We start from the raw sequence: 21,752 nt of genomic DNA on the forward strand, positions 1-21,752 counted from the left end.
TCAGGTGCTGCTTTGGAAGGGTCTGAAGACTTGAGGGGCTATGCCTTACCTGGAGGAAGTCAGTCTGGGGGTATTTTGTTCCTGGCATGTGGTGGTTTGAAGGAAAATGTCCCCTATGGGATTATGTGTTTGGACAGTTGGTTCTCAGCTAGTGGCACTGCCTGGGGAGACTTAGAAGATGTGGCCTTGTTGAAGACGCTTGTCACTGGGGGTGGGTTTAGCCAGCTGGAGTCCTTTTCCTACAGCCACTTGAAGCTTCCTGCTCCTGCCTCAATGTCTGCCACATTCTGCCCTAATATTCCTGCCGTTATGGACTCTAACTTTCTAACCATAAGCCAAAATAAGCTTTTAGTTCTGGGCGTTGCCTTGGCCGTGTTGCTTTAGCACAGCAACAGAAAAAGAATTAATACATGGCCTCTTTCTGTCGTGCTCTCTGCTCCCTGTCTGCTGTGACGCGTACAAACACACACACACAAATACCACATACATGCCACAGCACCTCCACCAGGAGGCTCTGCCCAATGCATGTGTGCAGGCAGCCATGGACTGGGTCCTCTGGAACAGACAGAATAAACATTTCTTCTGTTAAGCCGTTTATGCCAGTGACAAAATGTCTTCAATTAAAACAAAATTATCTTATATGGGTTAAATATTTTGTTTACATTGAGCTTATTTTGAATCTCGGTTCTCAACGTTCCTAATGCTGTGACGCTTAATACAGTTCCTCACATTGTGGTGTTTCCCCCCCCCAACATAAAATTATCATCATTGCTACTTGACAACTGTAATTTTGCTACAGTTATGAATTATAATGTACATATCTCATATGCAGAATATCTTATATATGTAGGACCCCTGTGAAAGTGCTGTTTGGACCCCCCAAAGGCATTGTCACCCACAGATTCAGAACCACTGGTGTAAGGGGTTGTATGTATTTGTAGGTCTGTGTGTGTAGTGTGCATATATATATATGTTTGTATATATGCATATATGTGTCTCTGTGTGGAGTGTACATGTTTATGTATGTGTGTATATATTTGTATGTGTGTTTGCATATATGTATATGAGTGTCTGTATATATCTGTGTGGTATGTGCATATATATATATATTTGTGTATATGTGAGGTATGTGTTTTGTATGCTTGTACACATGTATCTGTGTGAGGTTCTTATTATTGTCTGACCCTCTCCTAGAATTAGGGAGCCCCAAGGCCTAATCCTTGGCATGACCTTTTCTTCAAGGGCATTTAGTGTGTAGGTTAACATTATGCCAAGTATATTGAATAATACAATGTACAATAGTAAGTACAAGACCATGCAGGTGACATCAACTGAGAGCATCCTAGGAATTGCTCTCGGGCCTTCATTCAGACTGTGGACTGTGGACACAGTAATGTGGAGTCACCACAGTAGTTACTCTCATTCTCATGGCTTCCAGCAAACACGTGGATCCTCATTAAGACCTTTTCCCTGCAACCTAGCCCCAGCCCTATCTGCCAGCTCCTTACCCGAAAAGCCTCAGACTCATCACGGACTCTCTTCGTGTAGCCCTGTGATTAGTTCTAGTCTCTTCATCAGCCCCGCCATCCATCTGCCTGAGACTCTGGGAGCCTCCTAACTGGCCAGGCAGTCTCTGCACAGCCGCCAGGCTGTCCATCAGTCCTAAGTCAGATCAGACCCTGGTTCAGAGCAAAGCTTGCAGCTCAGAGTCAAAGTTCCTACGGTACCTCATGTGATGCTTCCTTGTTGGCCACTCCTGACTTCAGCTCCCCTCACAACACATGTACACAAATGTAGATGCCTCTGACTTGGTCTCTTCTTTCCCTGCACCTCTGCTTTAGTTACGCTAGCTCTTCAAACATGCCTTGTATGTACCTCAACTTGACTGTTGACATTTCTATGGCCAGTATGCATCCTCCTTCCCTAGGCAGATGCAAGGCCCGACTCATATGTTACCCCCCACCCCCCATGTCTTTACTACCCAGCCAGCATCCCTGGAGCTCCGTCTAAGTCTGTTCATACCCATAACATCTAACTGCCCGGCAGAAGGCACGTTATTTGTACAGTTATCTGTACAGTTATCTGTCTGCCACCGTTCTTGTATTCGCAGGCATGTGCTCCATGGGGGCAGGGATGTAGTTTGTAGGTGCTTCTAGAAGCATGCTGAGGGGTGAATGAGCATTAAGGAGAGGCAGCAGCTGCTGCTGGGATTCGTCACCACCCTCTAAAGGGTGCAATGTGCCAATCTGACCCATGATTTTTACCTTGAAGTAATGTCAAGTGACACCAGATGGAGCCTGTTTGTTTTCCTATGACGAAAACAACTCATTTTGTTAATGAAGCATTCTTTTGGAAAGAAAGACACCATCCTCCAATCCTGAGTGAGGCACTTAATACAGTAGTCCTTCGACTGGTGGTCTTAGCCACATTGTGACGTGATAGAAGCATCATCCCTGAAGCTCTCCCTCATCCTCTTCTGCATCCATGGGGGGAGGTGCTCAGAGGTTGTGTCCATCCATTTTTCCTTTCACCACCCACAGTTCAAACAGTTCTGCTTATGTGGCCGTGCATCTTAACTTCATTCTCCTCTTTAGACTTTGCTCTCAAGAGCAGCGCTCCCTTTGCATTCTCTCCTGATTGTGTTTTATGAGCCCACATCACTCGTGGAAATGACCCCAGTGGCACATCTGAAGGGGAGAGAGATCTATGTCTTCTGAGAGTGCTTTGCCATTGTCACATGTCACTACGCTACACCTCAGCTCACACATGCAAGTCACTGTTGGAGCTTTTGCTCGTTGTTTCATTTCTGATGGTGTTTTTCCAGAAGAGTGCATTTGGGGTAAAAACAAAAGCTATTTTTACCAATGGCTAGAACTGCTTGATATTTCTTACTCTTTTCTGTGTCTTGTTCTGACAAGATGTGGATTTAATTAATGATGACTAATTATAACATTGTTTCTTTGGGGACCAGGCTTTGCACATTATAAATGGATAGTTTGAAATCAGATTTTTAGGAAGACTGATTGGTGACTGTGTAGGTTCAGTGTTCTAGGCACATGGTTGTAGTATAAATAATATTCACCTTAGAATTTGTTGGTTGGAATGACCATGCTAAATGCTAATATTTAATAATGTAAAAAGCTACTCTTATTTTAAGTCACTCAATTCACTTTGTGATTAAATACAGACTATAATTACAGTGTCTTCATGTTTTTGCACGCTTCTTTTTCATGGTAGCATCTTGCCTGTGTCTTGCTGTGGCTGTGATGTCTGGAACACATCCTATATCTTTGGGTTTCTAACTACTCAGACTCTGAGGGAGCCAGACAGCAGATAGATAGAGGTTTGAATTCAGGCTAGGTTGGTTGCCAGTATTCGTGGAATCTGTGATGCCAGCACCATCTGCTCTCGGTGAGCCTGGAGTGGAAGAGAACCCTTCAGAGCTGGTTCAAAGTCAGTGTTTATGTTAATGATGGGAAACTGGGCATCTTTTAGTTTTTATCCCAGCAAAGAGGCTCCTTTCCTCTCATTGCCTCCTAGTGCTTGCCTTCTTCTTCTTCTTCTCCTCCTCCTCCTCCTCCTTCTTCTTTTTTAAAAAAATTCTAAAATACATTTTATTTTGTTTTTTTCCCCCTCTGTTGTTTTCTCCCCATCTCCATCTCACCTCTTTTCTGTGGAAAGTGTGAAACTGGACCAGGGAGGGACTGGAGGAAGACAGCCTCTGGGTTACTTCTTGTTTCTCCCACTTCATTCTACTCAGTTTTGCTCACAGTTTTAAACCTGGGCAGTTATGACGACAAAAGCAAAAATTGCTGTGGTCCTCCTCATCAAATGTTAGTAGTGGAGGAATATGTCTGTAAGTTAGATGACAACATTTGGGGGCCTTTGCTCATCATGATTGCTAAACAACAGGCACCCCCACCCCCCAGATACCTTCTACTCTGAGGAGGGTGGGTAAGGGACCTGAAGGGCAAGCTGAGGGGGGAGATGGGTACAAAGTAGGCAGCTTTAGCTCAGATATTAAATATCATTTCTTCTCTACTTAAAGATTTTTAGAGTTTTCTTTTGATTGCAAGAACGATTCTTTTAAAGCTTCCACATTTCTTTTCCTTCTAAAGTATTTTTCAAATGCTCATCCATAGCTATAATAAAGAAGAAAGTATAATAAATAAAATAAGGGTATCTGAAAGATCCAGGGTCCAAGCTAACAGTATTACCGAATAGAACTTGGAAATTTGACAAATATTGGTCTAAAATTGTAAGAGTAAATGAAGACGAAAGTGAAGGCATGGTCGATCGATTTATCTGAGAAGAAATAAAAGGATTTTTCGAAGACCTCCTCTCTCTTTCCATTTCTCCTTGCCCTGTCTTTCTTTCTCTCCATCCCTCTGCCCTGCTCTTTCTCTTCTTTCCTCTTTCTCTGGAAAGGGAGGGGAAGAGGGAACAGGAATAAGCCACTGTCCCTTTTAACTGTGTGTCAGGACACGTTGTAACTTACTTTAATCCACTCTTCACGTCTTGTTTGTCAGATCCAAGTGATCGAGAGTGACAGGGCCACCAGAGGCGGACAAGTCTACACTACCAACACCAGAGGCCAGGTGCCGCCGCTGGTCACCACGGAGTGTGTGATTCAAGACCAAGGTATTTATTTTTCCATGACTACTTTTGTTGTTGTTGTTGTTGTTGTTGTTGTTGTTGTTAATGTTCTTACTATTTTCAAGACAAATAGCCTGACCCCATTGATCAATACTATTGAGAGGCAGCCTCATTATAGCAGAGAATAGGCCAGTTCCTGATTAGTTCCTCAAAGACCCAAAAGGTGCTGTCAACAGAGGGACATTCCCTGCTGTGGTAGTCCAGAGAAATTCGAGTGGCGTACAACGCAATGTATCTGTGTAAAACAATTGCAAGTTTTGATTTATAGTTTAAGGTAATCCATCTCCTACTCGAGTGGGCATCGTGAGCAGAGCAGAGGGGCTCAGCTGGGCTAGTCAGCTGATGCGCGGTACCCTGGGGACAATGTTTTCAAGAGCTCCCTTGACATTCTGCTTCTGAGCTCTGCACCTTTAACCAGAATAAGGAGAAACTGATCTCCTCGCCTCCCGACACAGCCAGCCCCCTCTCTCATTTTAATCTGCCTGCCAAGCTGCAGGCAGACCCTTCCCCTGTTGTTCCTGGCAAGTCACAGTGTGACCCGGTGGCCTTAGAGCTGCAGTCCAGCGGCAGAGCTGTGCCAGGCGTGCATGAAGGTACTGGGTTCAATACTCAGCAAAGAGGCTTGGTGACGTCAGAATGTACCGTCTTAATGGCTGTGCACTCTGTCCTGGAAGTGTGCTGTCACCCTTATCTCACTCAGAGTTGTTGAGCCATCCGGAGCCCAGTCATCGCCTCATGCAGTCATCAGACATTAATATTAAATTAAGTCATTTTAATTAATGCTCTGGACTGATTTTTCTTTGTTCCTGATTCTTTACACAGTCATCAAAGGTACATAGGGAGCTCGTGTTTGTAAAGTTTTATGACATGCTGTAGGATAGTTTTTTTCTACTCTTATGAATATGCAACAACAACAGTTTCATTCTGGACTCTTAGTTCTGCGTGAGCATTTTTTTTTTTTACATTCATCAATTTTACTTAATACTTTGAATAGTATTGAGGTTTTGGAGCTATTTTCAGACCTCTCTAGGGTCTCCGTCTGGATTGCTGAACAAGTTGGTCTAGCGGCACCATCGGGTCCAGGTGGCCGTATGCCCTTTTTTTTTAATGGGCCTCCCTCATTGCACAGCTAGAGCGCTGGCTCCTCACTCAATGTTAAATGGTTTTTTTTTTTTCCTTCCTTGCTTGTTTCCTTCTCCTTTCCTTCTCCTTTCCTTGCTTCCTTCTTTCTGTTCATGCATGTGAGCATGTGTGTGTGTGTGCATGTGTGTATGTATGCATGCTTGTACATGTGTGCATATGCATGTGTATGTCTGAATGCATGTGTGCATGTGTGTGTTTGTGTGTATGTACTTGGGTGTGTGTGTACGGGTGACCGTTTGTACACGTGCGTGTGTGTGTGTGTGTGTGTGTGTGTGTGTGTGTGTGTGTGTGTGATCGAGCACATGTGAAGGTCGGAGGACAATTTGTGGAAGTTCCTTCCATTCAGTGGGTCTTGGGGTCAGAACCCAGGCTGTCAGGCTTGGAGGCAGATGCCTCTACCCTCCCCGCGCTCACCCCCACTCACTCTCTAAGATGCTTTCTCCGCTTCCTCTGACCTCTTTGTGACGTGGGCTGAGTTAGTCCTTTGGCCACAGCCATTGCTGCAGTGAATTAACGTACTTCCGCGCACCATCTCTGCTCAGAGCTCCTGAAGGTGCATGGCAATTTCCCATTCTCCCCATTCCCTCAGAGTCACACACATCACTCCTGCAAACATTTGTGTCATCGTGTGGGCATGTGTCTAGAACCTGTCGGTCACTTCCTGGCTCTGGGTCTCCTCTGCAGCCATTCTCCACACCACAGCCAGGGAGACCCAAGTTGGGTTGAGAGACATTCCTCTCCCCAAGCACAGCAGAGCCACTGTGTTTTCATTTGCACCTCCTCTGTCCTCAGCCTCAGCCGCTGCTGTGCCCCCATCTAAACAGCTCCTGCTCTCCCTCAGCTCGGCTTCCTGTGTAAGTGTGCCTGAGTGAACGCCTCGCCTCCTTTGTGTCTGCTCAAATGGTACCTTTTTATTTAGATTAACCCTGCAAATATTTAACATTTTAGTCAGCCTCCTCCTTTCAGATACTCCTTAGCCGGAGGCTTCTTTTTCATAGCATTTGTCATGTTCCAATGTCCTAGATAATAGACTTATTCTTTTTGTTTCTATTATCCATGACCCTTTCAAAAAACCTACAGTCTACAGAAAAACTTAGGACAGTACCTAAAATGAAGTGGACAGTCAATACACATTGATTATAGTCTCTGGTCCCAATAGGTTATAATCCTAAATGTTTTAGATCAGTAGCATGGCTGATAGCTAAGGCCTTCAATATTAGTTTCCCCAGAGGATGAGGCAGGAGGATTTCAAGTTCAGGGTTTGTCTGGCCTACAATAAATTGAAGGCCAGCCCAGGCAATTTAGTAATAGTGTCTCAAAATAAAACTAAAAAGGCTAAAGGTGCCTAAAACTCAGCAGTAGAGTGCTTGCCTAGCATGTGATGCTCTGGGTGCTATCCCCAGCACCAAAAACAAACAAACAAACAAACAAACAACAAACCAAAAATCTTAAAATCTAGGATGGTGCCTTGAAAAGTAAAAAGTAATTGATAGTCAATAAACATTTTATTTTGATTAATCTTTTGAGCACTTCATATATGCATACAATGTACTTTGATAATATTCACCCCTTTTCTTCTCGGATCCATCCCCACCTTCACACCCCTCCAAAATTCCTGTCCTCCCCCCAAAAAAGTGACCTAGTCCAATGTATGCTGCCCTTATGGTTGTAGGGCCATCTACTGGAGTATGGTAGACCTGCCCGGGCCACACCCTTAAAGGAAATGGACTCTCCTTCCCCCATGAGCCGTCAGCTGTCAATAGTCCCTCAGTTAAGGGTAGTGGATGTGAATCCCTTTGCTCGCTATGCTAAAATGTTGAGCGGGCTGATCCTGTGCAGATCATATGCAGGCAACCACTGCTGCTGTGGGTTCATGCATGCAGTGGTCCTGTCATGCCCAGAAAATATTTTTACTTGTATCCTCCTAACCAAATTTTGACTCTTACAGTCTTTCTGCAAAGTTCTGATATCCAGTTTTCCCAACACAATTTCTTAATAATCTATCCTTATGGATACAAAATTAAATTATTCCAATGGTTAAAGTAGTCCTCATGACATGGGTGTTATCTTAGGTCTCTTGTGTGCCATACAATAAAGGTATTTGGTCAGAAAATCTAATGCATATTAAAAAGTGATTAGGATGATTTTAAAAATAACATTTGTATTACAAGTAGATTTTTAATTTATAAATTCAATTTACAAAAGTATAGAAAATATAGTAAATTGCAATTATATTTGACATAGTCTCATGGGATAATATAAAATGTTGTTATATGCCCATAGAAGACATCTTGGTAGACATGGGGATGAAATAGTGATTGTCAGACTGGAGAGATGGCTCAGTAGTTAAAGAGCACTTGCTGTTTTCCCAGAGGACCCATGTCCAGTTCCTAGCTCTCATGCTTGGCAGCTTACAGCAGCCTGCCATGCTGGCTTCCCTCCTGGGGATCTAGTGCCCTCTTCCTGCCTCTCTGGGCACCTGCATACAAGTGCTAACCCCTCATACCCCATCAGACAGACACTCCCCTAAATAAAATTAAAAATAAATCTTAATAAAAAGAGATAACTGTGAGTGTAAAACTGTATTATTCCACATCATTATTTATGTCTCTTTGTTTTGTGTCTTTCATTAACTCTAAACCCTCTCAAGTCTATATTCGGACTATATTAAAACTCAGTCTATGGAACATAATTATAGGAATAAAACACTTCTTTCATACCTCTCTAGGAAAATCCAGTAGCCTTATATATGCCCCTGGAGTGTGGATTCTAGAATTTTACAATATTACACATTTTTGGAAATAAAGAAAAATGTATAGATAAGAGTGAATTGTTTAGGTGTACTTTTGTTTAAGTATCTTAGGCCAGATACTCTAACCAAGCTTTGTCTCTGTGATTTTTTAACGGTTCAGGCCACTCGAGCCCCCGGTACATTCGCTGCACCACCTACTGCTTCCCGTGCACGTCAGACATGGCTAAGCAGGCGCAGATCCCACTAGCTGCTGTCATCAAACCCTTTGCTGACATTCCAACAAATGAGGTAAGAATGATAAAAGCCGATGGTCAGCCGTTTACCTGCTCCAAACTTTGTCTCGTCAGCTTTTATTGTACATTATTCCATATTCCAAGAAATTGGCATAAACTTACACAATTAAAAAAAAACCAGCTAGTCATTCCATTTATTTGTAGATTAGAATCTCATAAGCAATATTATTTAGTGTCCTGGATACTAATCCAAATGCTCTGAGTCATGTTTTGACCCACTTTAATAGTGCACACAAAGCGTGTTGGCTGGATAATGTTGTGTAGTGACAAACCATGTGGCCAGCAAGGTGGCCTTATGTACATTTCAGGCCCTGCCTTGTGGTGCTCTGATGGGAGAAGTCCTTCATCCTAACACACCTACTTTAATAATTACTGTGCCAACTCATAAACCAAATATTAGAAACACAAGGTAGATGAATCTATGTGTGTTTGTTTGTAGGGCTACACCCAATATATAGTTTAGTGTTAAAAAATAGAAAAGTGGTTCATATTTAAAATCTGTTGCTGTTGATATTGATCAAGTGTTAGGTTGCTGAAGCATTTGATCATGACATCCAGACTGACAGAATTCTGTTCCTCACTGCAACCATTCCTTTTATTACCGTCCTCAGGGACAGCTACACAGATGCACAGGGAGAGATGGCCTATAGCAGACAAAGTCTGACTTCAGGGAGGCCGCGGCCCCTATGCTGAGCCATTGGATTCCTTTGGCTATGCTAAAAAATTAGAGTTCCCACTACCCACACCAAGGACCCTCAGTCTTGGGTCTAGGGATCCTTAAAGGGAGGGAAAGATCCTTTGTTGGAGAGAACAGATTTGTTCCCTTTCCAAGGAAGTGGAGGAGGGCACCCAGCTGCGGGAAGGAAGAAAGATGGCACCTGTGCATACAGTGGCCTTCATGCGCTGCAGGGTCTCCTCCCTTGAGAGTGGACTGAACTGAGTAGAGCGGGTCACGCGAGGCCTGGAACTGCTGTTAGAACCCTGGAAAGCACATGCCCCATGTTCAGTGTGCAGCTCATGACGTGCATTCAGCAGCTGTGGCCTCCTCTAGCTCAGTCTCAGCAACGTTATACGAGGCTTTAAGACCTAGTTAAAAGTGATTTATGCTTATAAGTGGTCTGTGTGTAAGTACTCACAGAGGTCAGAAAAGGGTTTAGATACCCTGGGATAACGGTTACAGCTGGTTGTATCTTGCTATATGTGCTGAGAATAAAACCCTGGTCCTCTGCAAGAGAAGTGAGTGCTCTTAACCACTGAGCTATCTATCTCTCTAGCTCCACCAGAAGTCTTTTAAAAAATAAAAATACTTAGGGATAAAATAGGCCAACATGTACCAACAAAGAGATTCTGCTGTGTACATCATACGTAGATTAATTAAAATGTGCTGTAGCTCTTTCCAACAATTTAGGGAAGGGAAGAAAGAGAAAAGAAAAATGTAATTATATTATAATGTCAAAAAACTCTTAAATGTCAAACACACAGGCTCATGTCATCATTTAAATATTATTAACATTTGTTATTTTGTCACATATCTATCCTTTTTTATATTTTTGGAAGCATCTTAAAGTGACTTGTAGATGTCGATACACTTCATGCATGCACACATTATTAACTAATGTTCAGTATCTGCTTACTGAGACAGAGTTCATTCATGGTTGTACATCCTTTTGGGGTCTGGTGATCAAGCCTAAGGTCTCATGCTTAAGAAACACATGTCTTGAGTGACTGTTGATTACCTTTTAACAAATCTGTGTATCTGTGTGACCTCGGTGACTATCAAAATCTACACTTCCAGTCACTCTAGAGACATATCCCATGCTCCTCAGCCATTCCTTCCTTTCACACGGCCTCCCTTCAGTACCCGCTGTTCTGGGTTTTTCGATGACAGATTTGTTATTACTCTTCTAGTGCCTTATATGGCTAAAATTACAGAGGATAGAAACACTCCTGTGAATGTGTTCTCTCTCTCTCTCTCTCTCTCTCTCTCTCTCTCTCTCTCTCTCTCTCTCTCTCTCCCCTCCTCCTCCTCTTCCTCCTCCTCCTCTTCCTCCTCCTCCTCTTCCTCCTCCTCCTCTTCCTCCTCCTCCTCTTCTTCTTCTTCCTCCTCCTCCTCCTCTCCACAGTGAGTTTCATGAACCAATAGACTTTCTTTTTATTTCTGAGTAGTATTTAATTGTACAGACATGCCAGTCTGCTTACATAGTATTTTATTGGTAGACATCCAGGCTCTTTCTACCTGATAAATAAAACCGCTGTGCACATGTTGCACAAGTTTTTCTGTGAACATGTTCTCATTTTTGTTAAGCTAATATCCACGAATACATCAGAGCCTCCTGCGGTACGTACTCTGGTTTTTATAAGAAGCTCACAGACCATTTTCCTAAGTGGCTACATCATTTTGCTCATCTTGCGTTGGCATGCCAGATGTTCCACATCTGCCCTAGGATTCAGTGATGTCCTCGCTTTAATGTTCCCAATCATGATGGGTATGTGGTGGGCCCTATGAGATGTGGTTTATTTCAAGTTTTGAGATTTGAGAAAATTTCAATTTCAAAATTATACACTGGCTAGTATGCACTCATATTCACATGATGCTTTACTAATAAATGTTACGTTAATTTTGTTATATTATGATTTTTTAAGAGAATTAACACATCCTGGGTATGTATAATTTCTCCTTTCCCGAGGCCCATTCATCTTTGCTCCCCTTTTTTGTAGGGACAAACACAAATACACTTGATATTTTGCCTTCTCTTATGACAATATGCAGTATTATTCTTCACTTAATTGAGATGATGCCATTTGAATAGTAAGATGTGAACACATTTTATTATTCACAGGGAAGAATCAGTGCCTTCTCCAGCTGCTATCCCTCCATCCCTTTACAGACAGACCTATTCTTTGAAATTCCTTTTACAATTAAAATATACATATGCCAGTGTGTATGTATTCATCCCATAACAAAATCAAAGTATAAATTACTATGTCAACACTGGCACAGCTGTGCATTGCTCTCTGCTTCTCTGGTTTTTGTTTGTGTGTTTGTTTTGTTTCGTTAATGCATCTTGCACCGGTCCTATGCTGCTGCGTGCGGAGCTGTGTCATCCCTAACAGCCGGGAGACATGTGTGTAATGAGAGAGACACCATTACCACTGTGTGTGTGTCAGTTTGAGGGTCACACCGATTTTAAAAGCACAGAGCTCTTGTAGCATGAATCCTAAAATTGAATGGCTGTGTCCTCAAAAAATGTGCCTGGAAGAACCACGGACTCACTCCTCCTTGGGATGGGATTGCAGCAGATGAACTTCCTCTGTCTTGCTTTTGAGATCTCTAATTTTCAAAATCAAGAGAAGGTGAGTTTATATCTTAAAAGCTACCCTCAGGATATGCAAAATAAGAAAGTACCGTAGACAGAAGTCCTGTTGTTTGTCAGAATCACGGCCGTGGGACTTAGGCTCCTGCCGGGATCCTTGTTGGATGTACTGTGCTCATAGCAATAAATTTGCCTGATTTTTAACCGGGCAAGAGCAAAAAAAAAAACCTATTTAGTCTCTTCCCACTCCCCTAAGAAGCTAACTTGGGTCAAATATCCGTGGATGGGGGTTGGGGCTCAGTCAGTAAGGTGTCAACCTTATAGGCAGTTAGATCCCTAGTGATCCCCAGGGCACAGAGTAAAAACTGAGCACAGCAGCACATATCTGATGCTCTAACACCTGGGCAGAAGAGACAGGCAGTCCTAGCACATTGATAAACAGCCAGTCTAGCTGAAGTAGTGAGCTCCGGGTTCAGTAAGAAGGCCCTGTCCCAAAAAATAAGTTGACAGCTGTGGAGAAAGACACCCAACATTGACCAGTGCACATGTACACTCCCGTACACCTACCTACACCATATACAGACATGCACTCAGCCAGAGAGATGTACACATATGCTTGGAACAGAATAAAAGTCAACAGTGTTTTGCTGGTGACACTTGACGCCTTAGCAGTTTTTATTATATGTTTGTTTCAATAGGTTTTTTGCTGTCGTTTTGCAATAAAGGCCTCATGTAGGTTGGCTCCCTTCTCAGTATGTAGCCAAGGATGACCTGGAACCTCTGATCCTCCGGTCTCCGCCTCCCAAAGGAGGAATCTTGTATGGGGCTCGAACCTAGAGCTCTACACACACTAGGTCAGCACCCTGCCTGCTGAGCCACACCCCCAGCCCCAACATTCCTGTTATCATCTTAGTATTAATAATGCAGTTAGCCAACAATATGCTTCTAAAAATTAAGTTGACATTTAAGAATATTTTGGAGCCGGGCGTGGTGGCGCACGCCTTTAATCCCAGCACTTGGGAGGCAGAGGCAGGCGGATCGCTGTGAGTTCGAGGCCAGCCTGGTCTACAAAGTGAGTCCAGGACAGCCAAGGCTACACAGAGAGACCCTGTCTCAAAAAAAAAAAAAAACAACAACAAAAAAAACAAAAAAACCCCCAAAACAAACAAACAAACAAAAGAATATTTTGGATGCTGTTAGAGTAAAAAAATCTTTTCGCTATTAATCCAAACCCTACCCCAAGTCATATGGACATTTATTTCCAGACTGAATAAATGCTTCTCGTGTTTTAAAGTCAATAGTTTTCACCAAATTCTGTCAAGTCTGAAATGTCCCTTTGGTGCCATCTGGAGCTCCAGGGCTGTCTCCGGGCTTTCCGAAGCCATAAGCAGGTGAAGTTAGACTGATGGCTGGTTTTTTAAAATCTGACTTGGGGAGAAGCTGCACTTGAGAATAAAAATGCTTTGCTCTTTCAGTGTTTGTAGACAGTGTACCCTGAGCAGCTGGATGTGTTTGACAGTGCTGCCTCCTTTGTGCAGCCCTGTTCTGCCAGAAGCTCCGCCTTTTTCCTCAGAGCCTCAGAGGAAGGATCACTTTGAGTGGACAGATGTAAGGGATACTGCTCCCGCTATGGCAGTGTCACCTTGAGGAAGACTTGCCTACTTAAAGAAACACGTCCATTTTTACTTATGGAAATAGAAATAGCAGAATAGGGGATGGGAAAGGATGCTAAAGTCCCAGGGAGTAGTTCTTGGAGGGCATACTTGGAGGAAACAGCCACTCCATGGGCATTTAGCTGGACGTAAATGTGGAGAGCCACTGACAACAGAGATGCTATCAAACAGCTGTGCCACCCAGCCTGAGTAACTGTACCCATTTTAGAGATGAGGGAACTAAGGCAGAGTTAGGTGTGTTGTCAAGGTCAGCAACTAAATCAGATGACCAAAGTTCTTTAAAGCCATTTCTCATTCTTCCCCCTCCTCTCTCCCTCCTAATCTCCCATCTGTTCTCTCCTTCCTCCCTCCCCTTCCACTCATCCCATATTCCCTTACTCAGATGCTTCTCATAGAAACCCCATTTAACATGTTCAAAAGAGAATTTCTGATCCCAGTGCCTGTTCATTCACCTGTGTACCAGTCAGCACTACTATCATTTATCTAACGGCTCCGGTTAGAAGCCCAAACTCAGTAATTATAGTTAGGTAATAGAAAATGAACAAAGCTGTTTTGTGTTGTGTTTTATTATTTTGTTTTTGTTTTTGTTTGTTTGTTTGTTTGTTTGTTCTGCGGTGGGGTCTCACTATGTAAACTAGGTCGGCCTTGAACTTACAGAGATCCACCTGTCTCCTGAGTGCTGGGATTAGATGTGGGTGTCGCCATGCTCAACCTTCAAGGAAACGAGCTTTTAAAATACCTTTCCTGGGGTTAGAAAGATGGCTCAATGGATAAGAGTGCTGGCTGCTTTTCCAAATGACCCTGGTTTTGATTCCCAGCACCAACATGGTGGCTCACAACCAGCTGTAACTCCAGTTCCAGGGGATCCAACACCCTCTTGTAGCCTCTGTGGTCACCAGACATACGCCTGGTTCACAGGCATACATGCAGGCAAAACTTTCATACACATACAATAAAAATAAATGAAAAAGATTAAATAAAATACCGTTTTCCATATGACTATCATTCAAAATTCTTTTCATCTGTTTTAGGTGACTTGTCACTTTTGGATTTCCTAACTGGTTAGGATTTATCTAGAGTGGGCTAACATGGCCATCACCATGCTGTGTAAAGCCTGGCTGAGCTATCTTTTGATCTATCATCTCTCAAAATAATTTATGTGGTACAACTTTTTAATAGGTGGTTCTGCTCTTCGACAAAACCTTTATAAGCATGCATTGTGTTAGCAACGGCCTGTAAAAAATAAGCCTTGTCAGGCAGTTACTATAAGAGTCCATTCCTGCCTGCATTTGCTTTGGAGATATCTCCTGTTCCCAAGGGCAGGGCTATTTTATTATTATCTCACATAGCACACTGCTTACCCTAAAACCTTCCGTGTTCAACTGTGCTTTAAATGCAACCTATTTCTACATTTAATATAATTAACGCTGAAGTTTTTTTTTTATCAAGTGACTGGTCATGCTAAAAAATTTGTTAACTCTTTTTAACTCTTGAAGCAGTATTTTTAAAACTGAGGTAGAAACCCTCTTGATTTCAAGTACTAACAGGTGAAGATCATAAGTAATTTCATTTGGCTTCTTTTCTGTGAAGTCTGAGATCTTTACATTTTGTGCATCCATCTAGTTAGATAGGCAATGAGCAATATCTGTTATAAATCAGATAGTGGAAAACTTTATTCCATCTATGGCTATTTGTGGATACTTTTCTATCATAAGTGGATATAATAGTAAGGTCATTTGCTTCTTTGTTGCCTTAGAAGTGATGAACTTTGGTCCATAGCTCTACGTGCTTCACTGATGTTATCTTTCTTTGTGCTTACTTTAGAGATAGGGGGGAAACATTGAGGACTCTTGACCAGGGCTTAAGGAGAATTTGCAAATAGACAGCTTTTTTTTTTCCCCTAGTATGAAAGGGGTCAATACGTATACTCTTGTCTGTGGAGCATTTTTTACCTGATATGTGATTCAATAAAGAAAGTTGTCCTCCTGTTTCTTATTATCATCCTTTCTTAGCATGAGTTCCTTTTCTTTTAACTCATTATATATGAAGAAGATATCACTGGAAAGAAAAAGTATGATGTCCAGGAACTGGCACATGGTGTTAACAGAAAAGGAAAGGAGCCTAAAGCGAGGGTGTTTTGCCAGGGAAGATCTTCAAAACCACATCGAAGGAACCTATCATGCATTTGACGTTTCCACCAGTCTTGTTTGAAGGAGGTGACATATTTTGGCAGAGTGGTTACTCTGTTTAGGGCCCCAATGGGAAAACATTCTGTCTCCCTGGAGCACAGTTTATGTCAGGATGACCGTGTGCGTCCATCTTCCTTTCAGAAGAACTGCAGCTCATAAAGTACATGTCACCCTCTTCCTCCTTCCTCCCTTTTCTTGTCTCCTTTTTCTTTTATGATGAAGCTCTACAGGTTCAGGCTGTTTAACGTCTCTAAGGCCCCAGGGCCAGGAATTGATGCTGCTGGAACTCTGGTTGGAAACAGGAGTTCTTCAGCCTCCACTGGGCTGGAAGGAGCTAGCTGAGGTTTTCTTTGGTTAAGCACGAAGAAGAACATTCCCTTTTCTTACTAAGAGCGGTGGTCAGTTTTGTTACTCTGAGTTTATGAATGAACTTGTGATGTAAAGCCAGATCTTTATACTCCCTGAAGGCCAAGATCACCCAGAATTCATCAGTGGGTAAAATAGAGTTCTTTTTGAATAAGTAGGATCTCCGTAGGGTTATATAAACAAAGATGAACTAAGCCACAGAAGTGTGGTGAGTTTATAGGTTTTTAGGTGTCTAAATTAGTATTTTCAGCATAGCCACTCATAATTGAGTCTGTTGATAAATGCTGCTAATGGATTATAAGTTTGTATCATATATTAGCCATTTTGCTTTGTGCTTGTAAATGACTCTAGACCCTGTTTACAGCTTCACTTACCTTTCTACAAACTCTGTGAGTAGTAAAAAAGTCATTTTGGAATCCACTGATATCTTTTTAATAAGCTCATCCATATTTGTAAGAGGAACTGGCTTAACTCATTCTCTGATTAATGAGACGGACTCTAGGCAGAAAGGACAGATAAGAAGACAGCTATGGAGAATGCTAAGATGTTTAAGGAAACAGGAAAAATTGACTCCAGTCCTCACATGGTAGTGTATGACGGGCGAGTGATAGAAAACAATGTGAGATGTGAGGAGGCAGGAGGTAAGTGCAAGCCTCTACCAGGCTCTGTTGCTCAGACCTTGGCCTTTGTTCCTTGGTGGGAACAGTCTGGCTCTTACAGGCTATCTAGAAGACAGTTGCTGCCTGTCACTTACCCGCTCATCTGCCGGGCATCCAGCGTGCACTGCCATATGTTTATATACTTTGTCTGTTATGAGAAATTCATGTGGGTAAATATGCAGCTACTTTTGCATATAAGTATCTACATTCTATAATTAAACTGCCAAAAGATATTGTGATCTCTCTAGTTCCTTGTAGAATTTAAAGGAGACTTACAGCTTAAATTATTTTTGAACAGTTGTTTTAAAGTCTCGAATTAACCTAAAAGATATGTGCTATAATATGGTCCAAATTTTACTGCAATATTTTGAATGTATTAAGCAAAGAAAAAACTTGAAAAAGTAAAGTGCATATACTAAAATAGAAGTAAGAACAAGAGGTACAATGTTTATGGTACATTTATTGTATAAAGTTACTTTGAAACTAAATCTTAATCCCTCTGTGTTTTGGGTCACCCTTGTGGCCATGCCGTGAGCAGGTCTGGCAGCTGAGGAATGCGGCAGCCATACCCTTTACAGAGCTGGGCTATAATGCTGTAGCAGACTGTGGTAAATTCACATTTGTCAGGGCAAAGTTTGTTTGAATTCTACTCCAGTTATAGTTCAGGAACAAAATGTACCAAGCCAATTTTCTCAATCATGAAGTTATTCTTTAAAACCTTTTATTCCTGTTAGATGAAGAATGACCTCAGGGGAGAAAGAGTTTAAGAAAAAAAAATCTTGCCATGCTTTAATGTACAGGTAAAGTAAGTTTGTGGTTTATAGCCTAGTGGCTGTGGGTGCTGTGTCCACAGCCTGAGGCCAGACTAGAGACCAGCTTCTTTGATGGGAGCTGGAGTTCTGAGACAAGCCACCTCATGGGGAGCTCCCCAACACATGCTTGCATGCTTTCTCCTCCCTCCCCTCCCCCTCCTCCCCCCTCCCCTCCCCCTCCTCCCCCCTCCCCTCCCCCTCCTCCCCCCTCCCCCTCTCCCTCCTCCTCCCCTCCCTCCCTCCTCCTCCTTCTCCTTCTCCTCCACTTCCTCCTCCTCCCCCCCATTTTTTGCCATTTGCTATGTTTTTTTTTTTGGTTTTCTTTTTATAACTTGATGTTTTTATTGATTATTTGGAAGTTTCACATAATGCACCCCAGTCCCATTCACATCCCAGACCTCCCAGGTTGACCCCCACTAACCTTTATGATGATTTCCCTCCCAAAAGAAAGAAGAGAAAAAGAAAAAAAAACAGTTTAATTTGTGTTGCCCATATACATACATACATACATACATACATACATACATACATACATACATGCCGGAGCATGGTCAAACTCCCAGTGGCCAGCCCCTTAATGATATCTGATTCTTTCTCTAAACAACGGCAGATGTAACCCCTTATTTAGAGGCTGGAGGTGTATGGGTCAGAGGTTAATTTGGGAATTAGAAGTTGGTTCTCTCCTGTTGATGTGTGTTACAGAGATTGAACAAAGGGCTTCAGGCTTGGTGGTAAGTACTCTCTCCTCTGAGCCATCTTGCCTGCCACCCTATTCCATCTTTTAGATTTCAGTTTAGTTACCTCCTCAGGAGAACTTTCCAACCTCACCCCCATTCTCCTTGGCCCCTCCCATCACACCATACATCCTTCAGTTGTGAGTCTGTGTTTATCCTCGTGCCCCCCTCCCCTGCCACTCCCCTCTGCCCCTCCCATCACACATGCATCCCTGAGTTTGTGAGTTTGGGTTTGTGTATATGATGAATGTCCTCTCACTGCTTTTACAAGAGTAGAGATCATGTCTGTTTTTTCTCCCTATTACATTCTCAGGGCCAAAAAGACCATTTTAATGCTAGATTCTATTTAAATATTTTCCTTACACAGTGTTTCCTACATTTGGAAATACTCTAAAGTTTGAAGGTCAAGTAACTTGTTAAGATTTCACTTTTGGGATGGGTGCTCAAGCAATTGCTGTGCACTCTCTTGTAGTGTAAGGACTATATTGATTTATCTAAAAATGTAAACAGTTTTCACTAGATGTCTTCAAATTGGTCACACACACACACACACACACACACACACACACACACACACACACTTCAGTTTTTAAAGATCTTATTTTCAGCTCTGTCTTCCAGCTGGCTGTTGGCTAGATGCCCAAATCAAATCACCTCTTAACAGATACTCTGCTGGTTCATGGGAAGGGAGCTGCCAGTCCCTTCTGGTGAGCTACTGGAGATGATTACTTCCAGTATTTACACTGATAACAGGCTGAATTGCATGCATCTTGGGGTATATTTTTCCCACTCTGAATGTAGTTTGAGAAAAAATTCAAATAAATGTATTATTTCCCATAGATGTAGTTGTGAAAAAACAGGTGTGGTGATTTGATTTGCGTTATGCCTCTTTTTAAGATAAATTTCATAATTGTATAATCACATCTTCAATTACAACAATATTTTAACAATCATAAATATCATGAACCATACAATAAACATTGACTTTTGATTGGTAGTTTATAAGCAGTGTCCACTTTTGTGAATGGTAATTGGTTGATTAATGTCTTAGTTCAAAATAGGATTTCAGACTAGCCATGCATTCGATTCAGTAAATAGCTGCTGCTCCTGCTGGATGGCATGCTGGGCACTTAAGATGTGTTAGTGAAGTGCAAACAAGGATTTTGCCCCAAAGAGCTTCAGTTCTAAAGCAGAGAGGTACGACCTTGTCAGATTATATAACACTGCGGAGGAAGAAAAGTCAGAGCAGAGTAGGGATGTGACAATTTCTTGGATCTGGCTGTAGATTAAACTGGATGGGACTGACACAATGCCCGCACATGAGACCCTGCACAGGTGAAGGTTGTTTGGAGATGTTTTCATAACTGGAGAAGTGAGGTGAATGAAGGGAAAGAAAGCATGCTCTGACTTGTGATTCTCACAAACGCAGAGGCAGTTCAGTCTTGGATTTATTGTTTCAATCTTTTCAACTTCTGTTTGAGGAAGAGATACCATGTATCCTATTAGGGAAGAAATACACTTGGTTCAAAAGGGTTTAAGTCTAAGATAAGCTCTCCGTGTCCCTGGAGCATTATGTATTGTAGCAATTAAGCAAGTCTTCCGCAGGCAGCCTGCCTTTGAACTCTGAGATACAGTTCTCCTTTAGAGATATTTAAAAACAAAAAACAAAAAAACCCACCAGTACAGTGGGTCAAGGTTAAGGAGAAGAGGAAGAAAATGACATTGAACTACAGAGTTCTTGTGCATTGAATTCTTTGTGCAGAGCTTACCAGAACTTTCTAACATCCATTCCAGCAAGAACACTGTAGACCTTTGCAAATGCACCCTCAGCTGTCAGCCTGACCCGGTCCCAGCAGATCACTTTTTGTTTGAGGAATATTATCCTTTATAGTGCAGTCTAATGCCAGTGCTGCCTTCCAGGAAACCTGACACTGCTCCCAACTGTGCTGACACTCGTTTTTTAAGATTGCTTATTTATTTTCATTATGTGCACATGTGTATGTCTCTGTGTGGATTTGTGCACATGGATGCTATGCCTGCAGAATCCAGAAGAATTAGGTCCCTGGAGCTGGAGCCACAGGTAATGGTGTGTAAGCTTCCTGTTGTGGGTCTAGGAACCAAACTCAGGTCCTCCCTAAGAGCTGCGCGGCGGATACTTCACCACCGAGCCATCTCTCCAGCTTGTGTGTGGGTACTTACTTTCCCTTTGAAGGTATAGTAACTGACCTACTGAAGGCAGCTACTTTCAGAGACACAGCTACTCTGATGTGACCTTCCTGTCCCAGGTCCCACCTGACATTTGAGGGCAGCACAGGATCACCCATCTCTGCTGTGTTTGCTTTAAAACAGACATGGCCATTCTAAAGAGACATCGCGTGACATGGTTTCTGGTGCCTATCTGGAGATTAACTTAGCATGTTCAGGCTCTGTAGAGGCTGACCTGTTTCCATGCTTTGAAAGCCCACCATTAGCACCCTGCTGGAGAGATGCTCTGGACATTAAATAATCTGCTTGGGCTTCTGAGTTCTCAGATTCCACAGCAGAGAGCTCCACGCCAAGTGACAGGCTCAGTTATCAGATTTGAGACCTTTTCCCATTGATGAGGTTGGCTCCCAGATCCTGACTGTTTAGCTGGTCAGGACCTGGCCCTTGCTTTCTAAAATACCCTTGATGGCTTGAATCCTGGCTGTGGCTATTGAGTTTAGGCTCCTGGGTTTCTTCTCGGTTCTCAGGGCCCCAGGGCTCAATTTTAAGCAAGGGGCTATCTTTCAGAATAGCACCTGGCCACAGCCCTCTCAGCTGGAGAACTCCACTCTATGGCTGACTTGTCTCATCATGAAATTCATTGTCCTAGCAAGACCCACAACTAGATTGGAAGCCATGAGAGCTGTGGGATTATCCAATGGGTAGGACTGCCTGGTTTGTTGGTTGGTTGGTTGGTTTTGTTTTGTTTTTATCACTAGGGCCCCTGGCTTACCTTTTAGATGAGATACCTGCTTTCCTCACTGCCAGAGATCCAAACAGTTAGAGCTAGGCTTGGCATGACCATTTTCTTTGTGGGGCTTTACCTTCTTGCCTCTCCACACGGTTTGAGCCGACTGTCACTCTGTGTGTGTGAGGGCAGGTTCTCCTTCTCTCTGTCTTTCTTTGGAGCCATCTAC

General features: G+C 42.7%; 1 protein-coding gene across 2 annotated transcripts in view; it reads left to right on the top strand.

The window, feature by feature from the left end:
* The window catches only part of SEC24D (SEC24 homolog D, COPII coat complex component), an 88,115-nt gene that overhangs the window by 19,243 nt on the left and 47,120 nt on the right, over window positions 1-21,752 (top strand). For both annotated transcript variants that reach the window (XM_084755905.1, XM_084755904.1), the window contains exons 7-8: window positions 4,530-4,641; window positions 8,712-8,839. In XM_084755905.1, the coding sequence (XP_084612031.1) occupies window positions 4,530-4,641; window positions 8,712-8,839 (240 nt within the window). The remainder of the gene's footprint in view (window positions 1-4,529; window positions 4,642-8,711; window positions 8,840-21,752) is intronic.

The sequence above is a fragment of the Acomys minous genome (genome assembly GCF_964271855.1).
Source record: "Acomys minous genome assembly, chromosome: 14".
Taxonomy (NCBI): Eukaryota; Metazoa; Chordata; class Mammalia; order Rodentia; family Muridae; genus Acomys; species Acomys minous.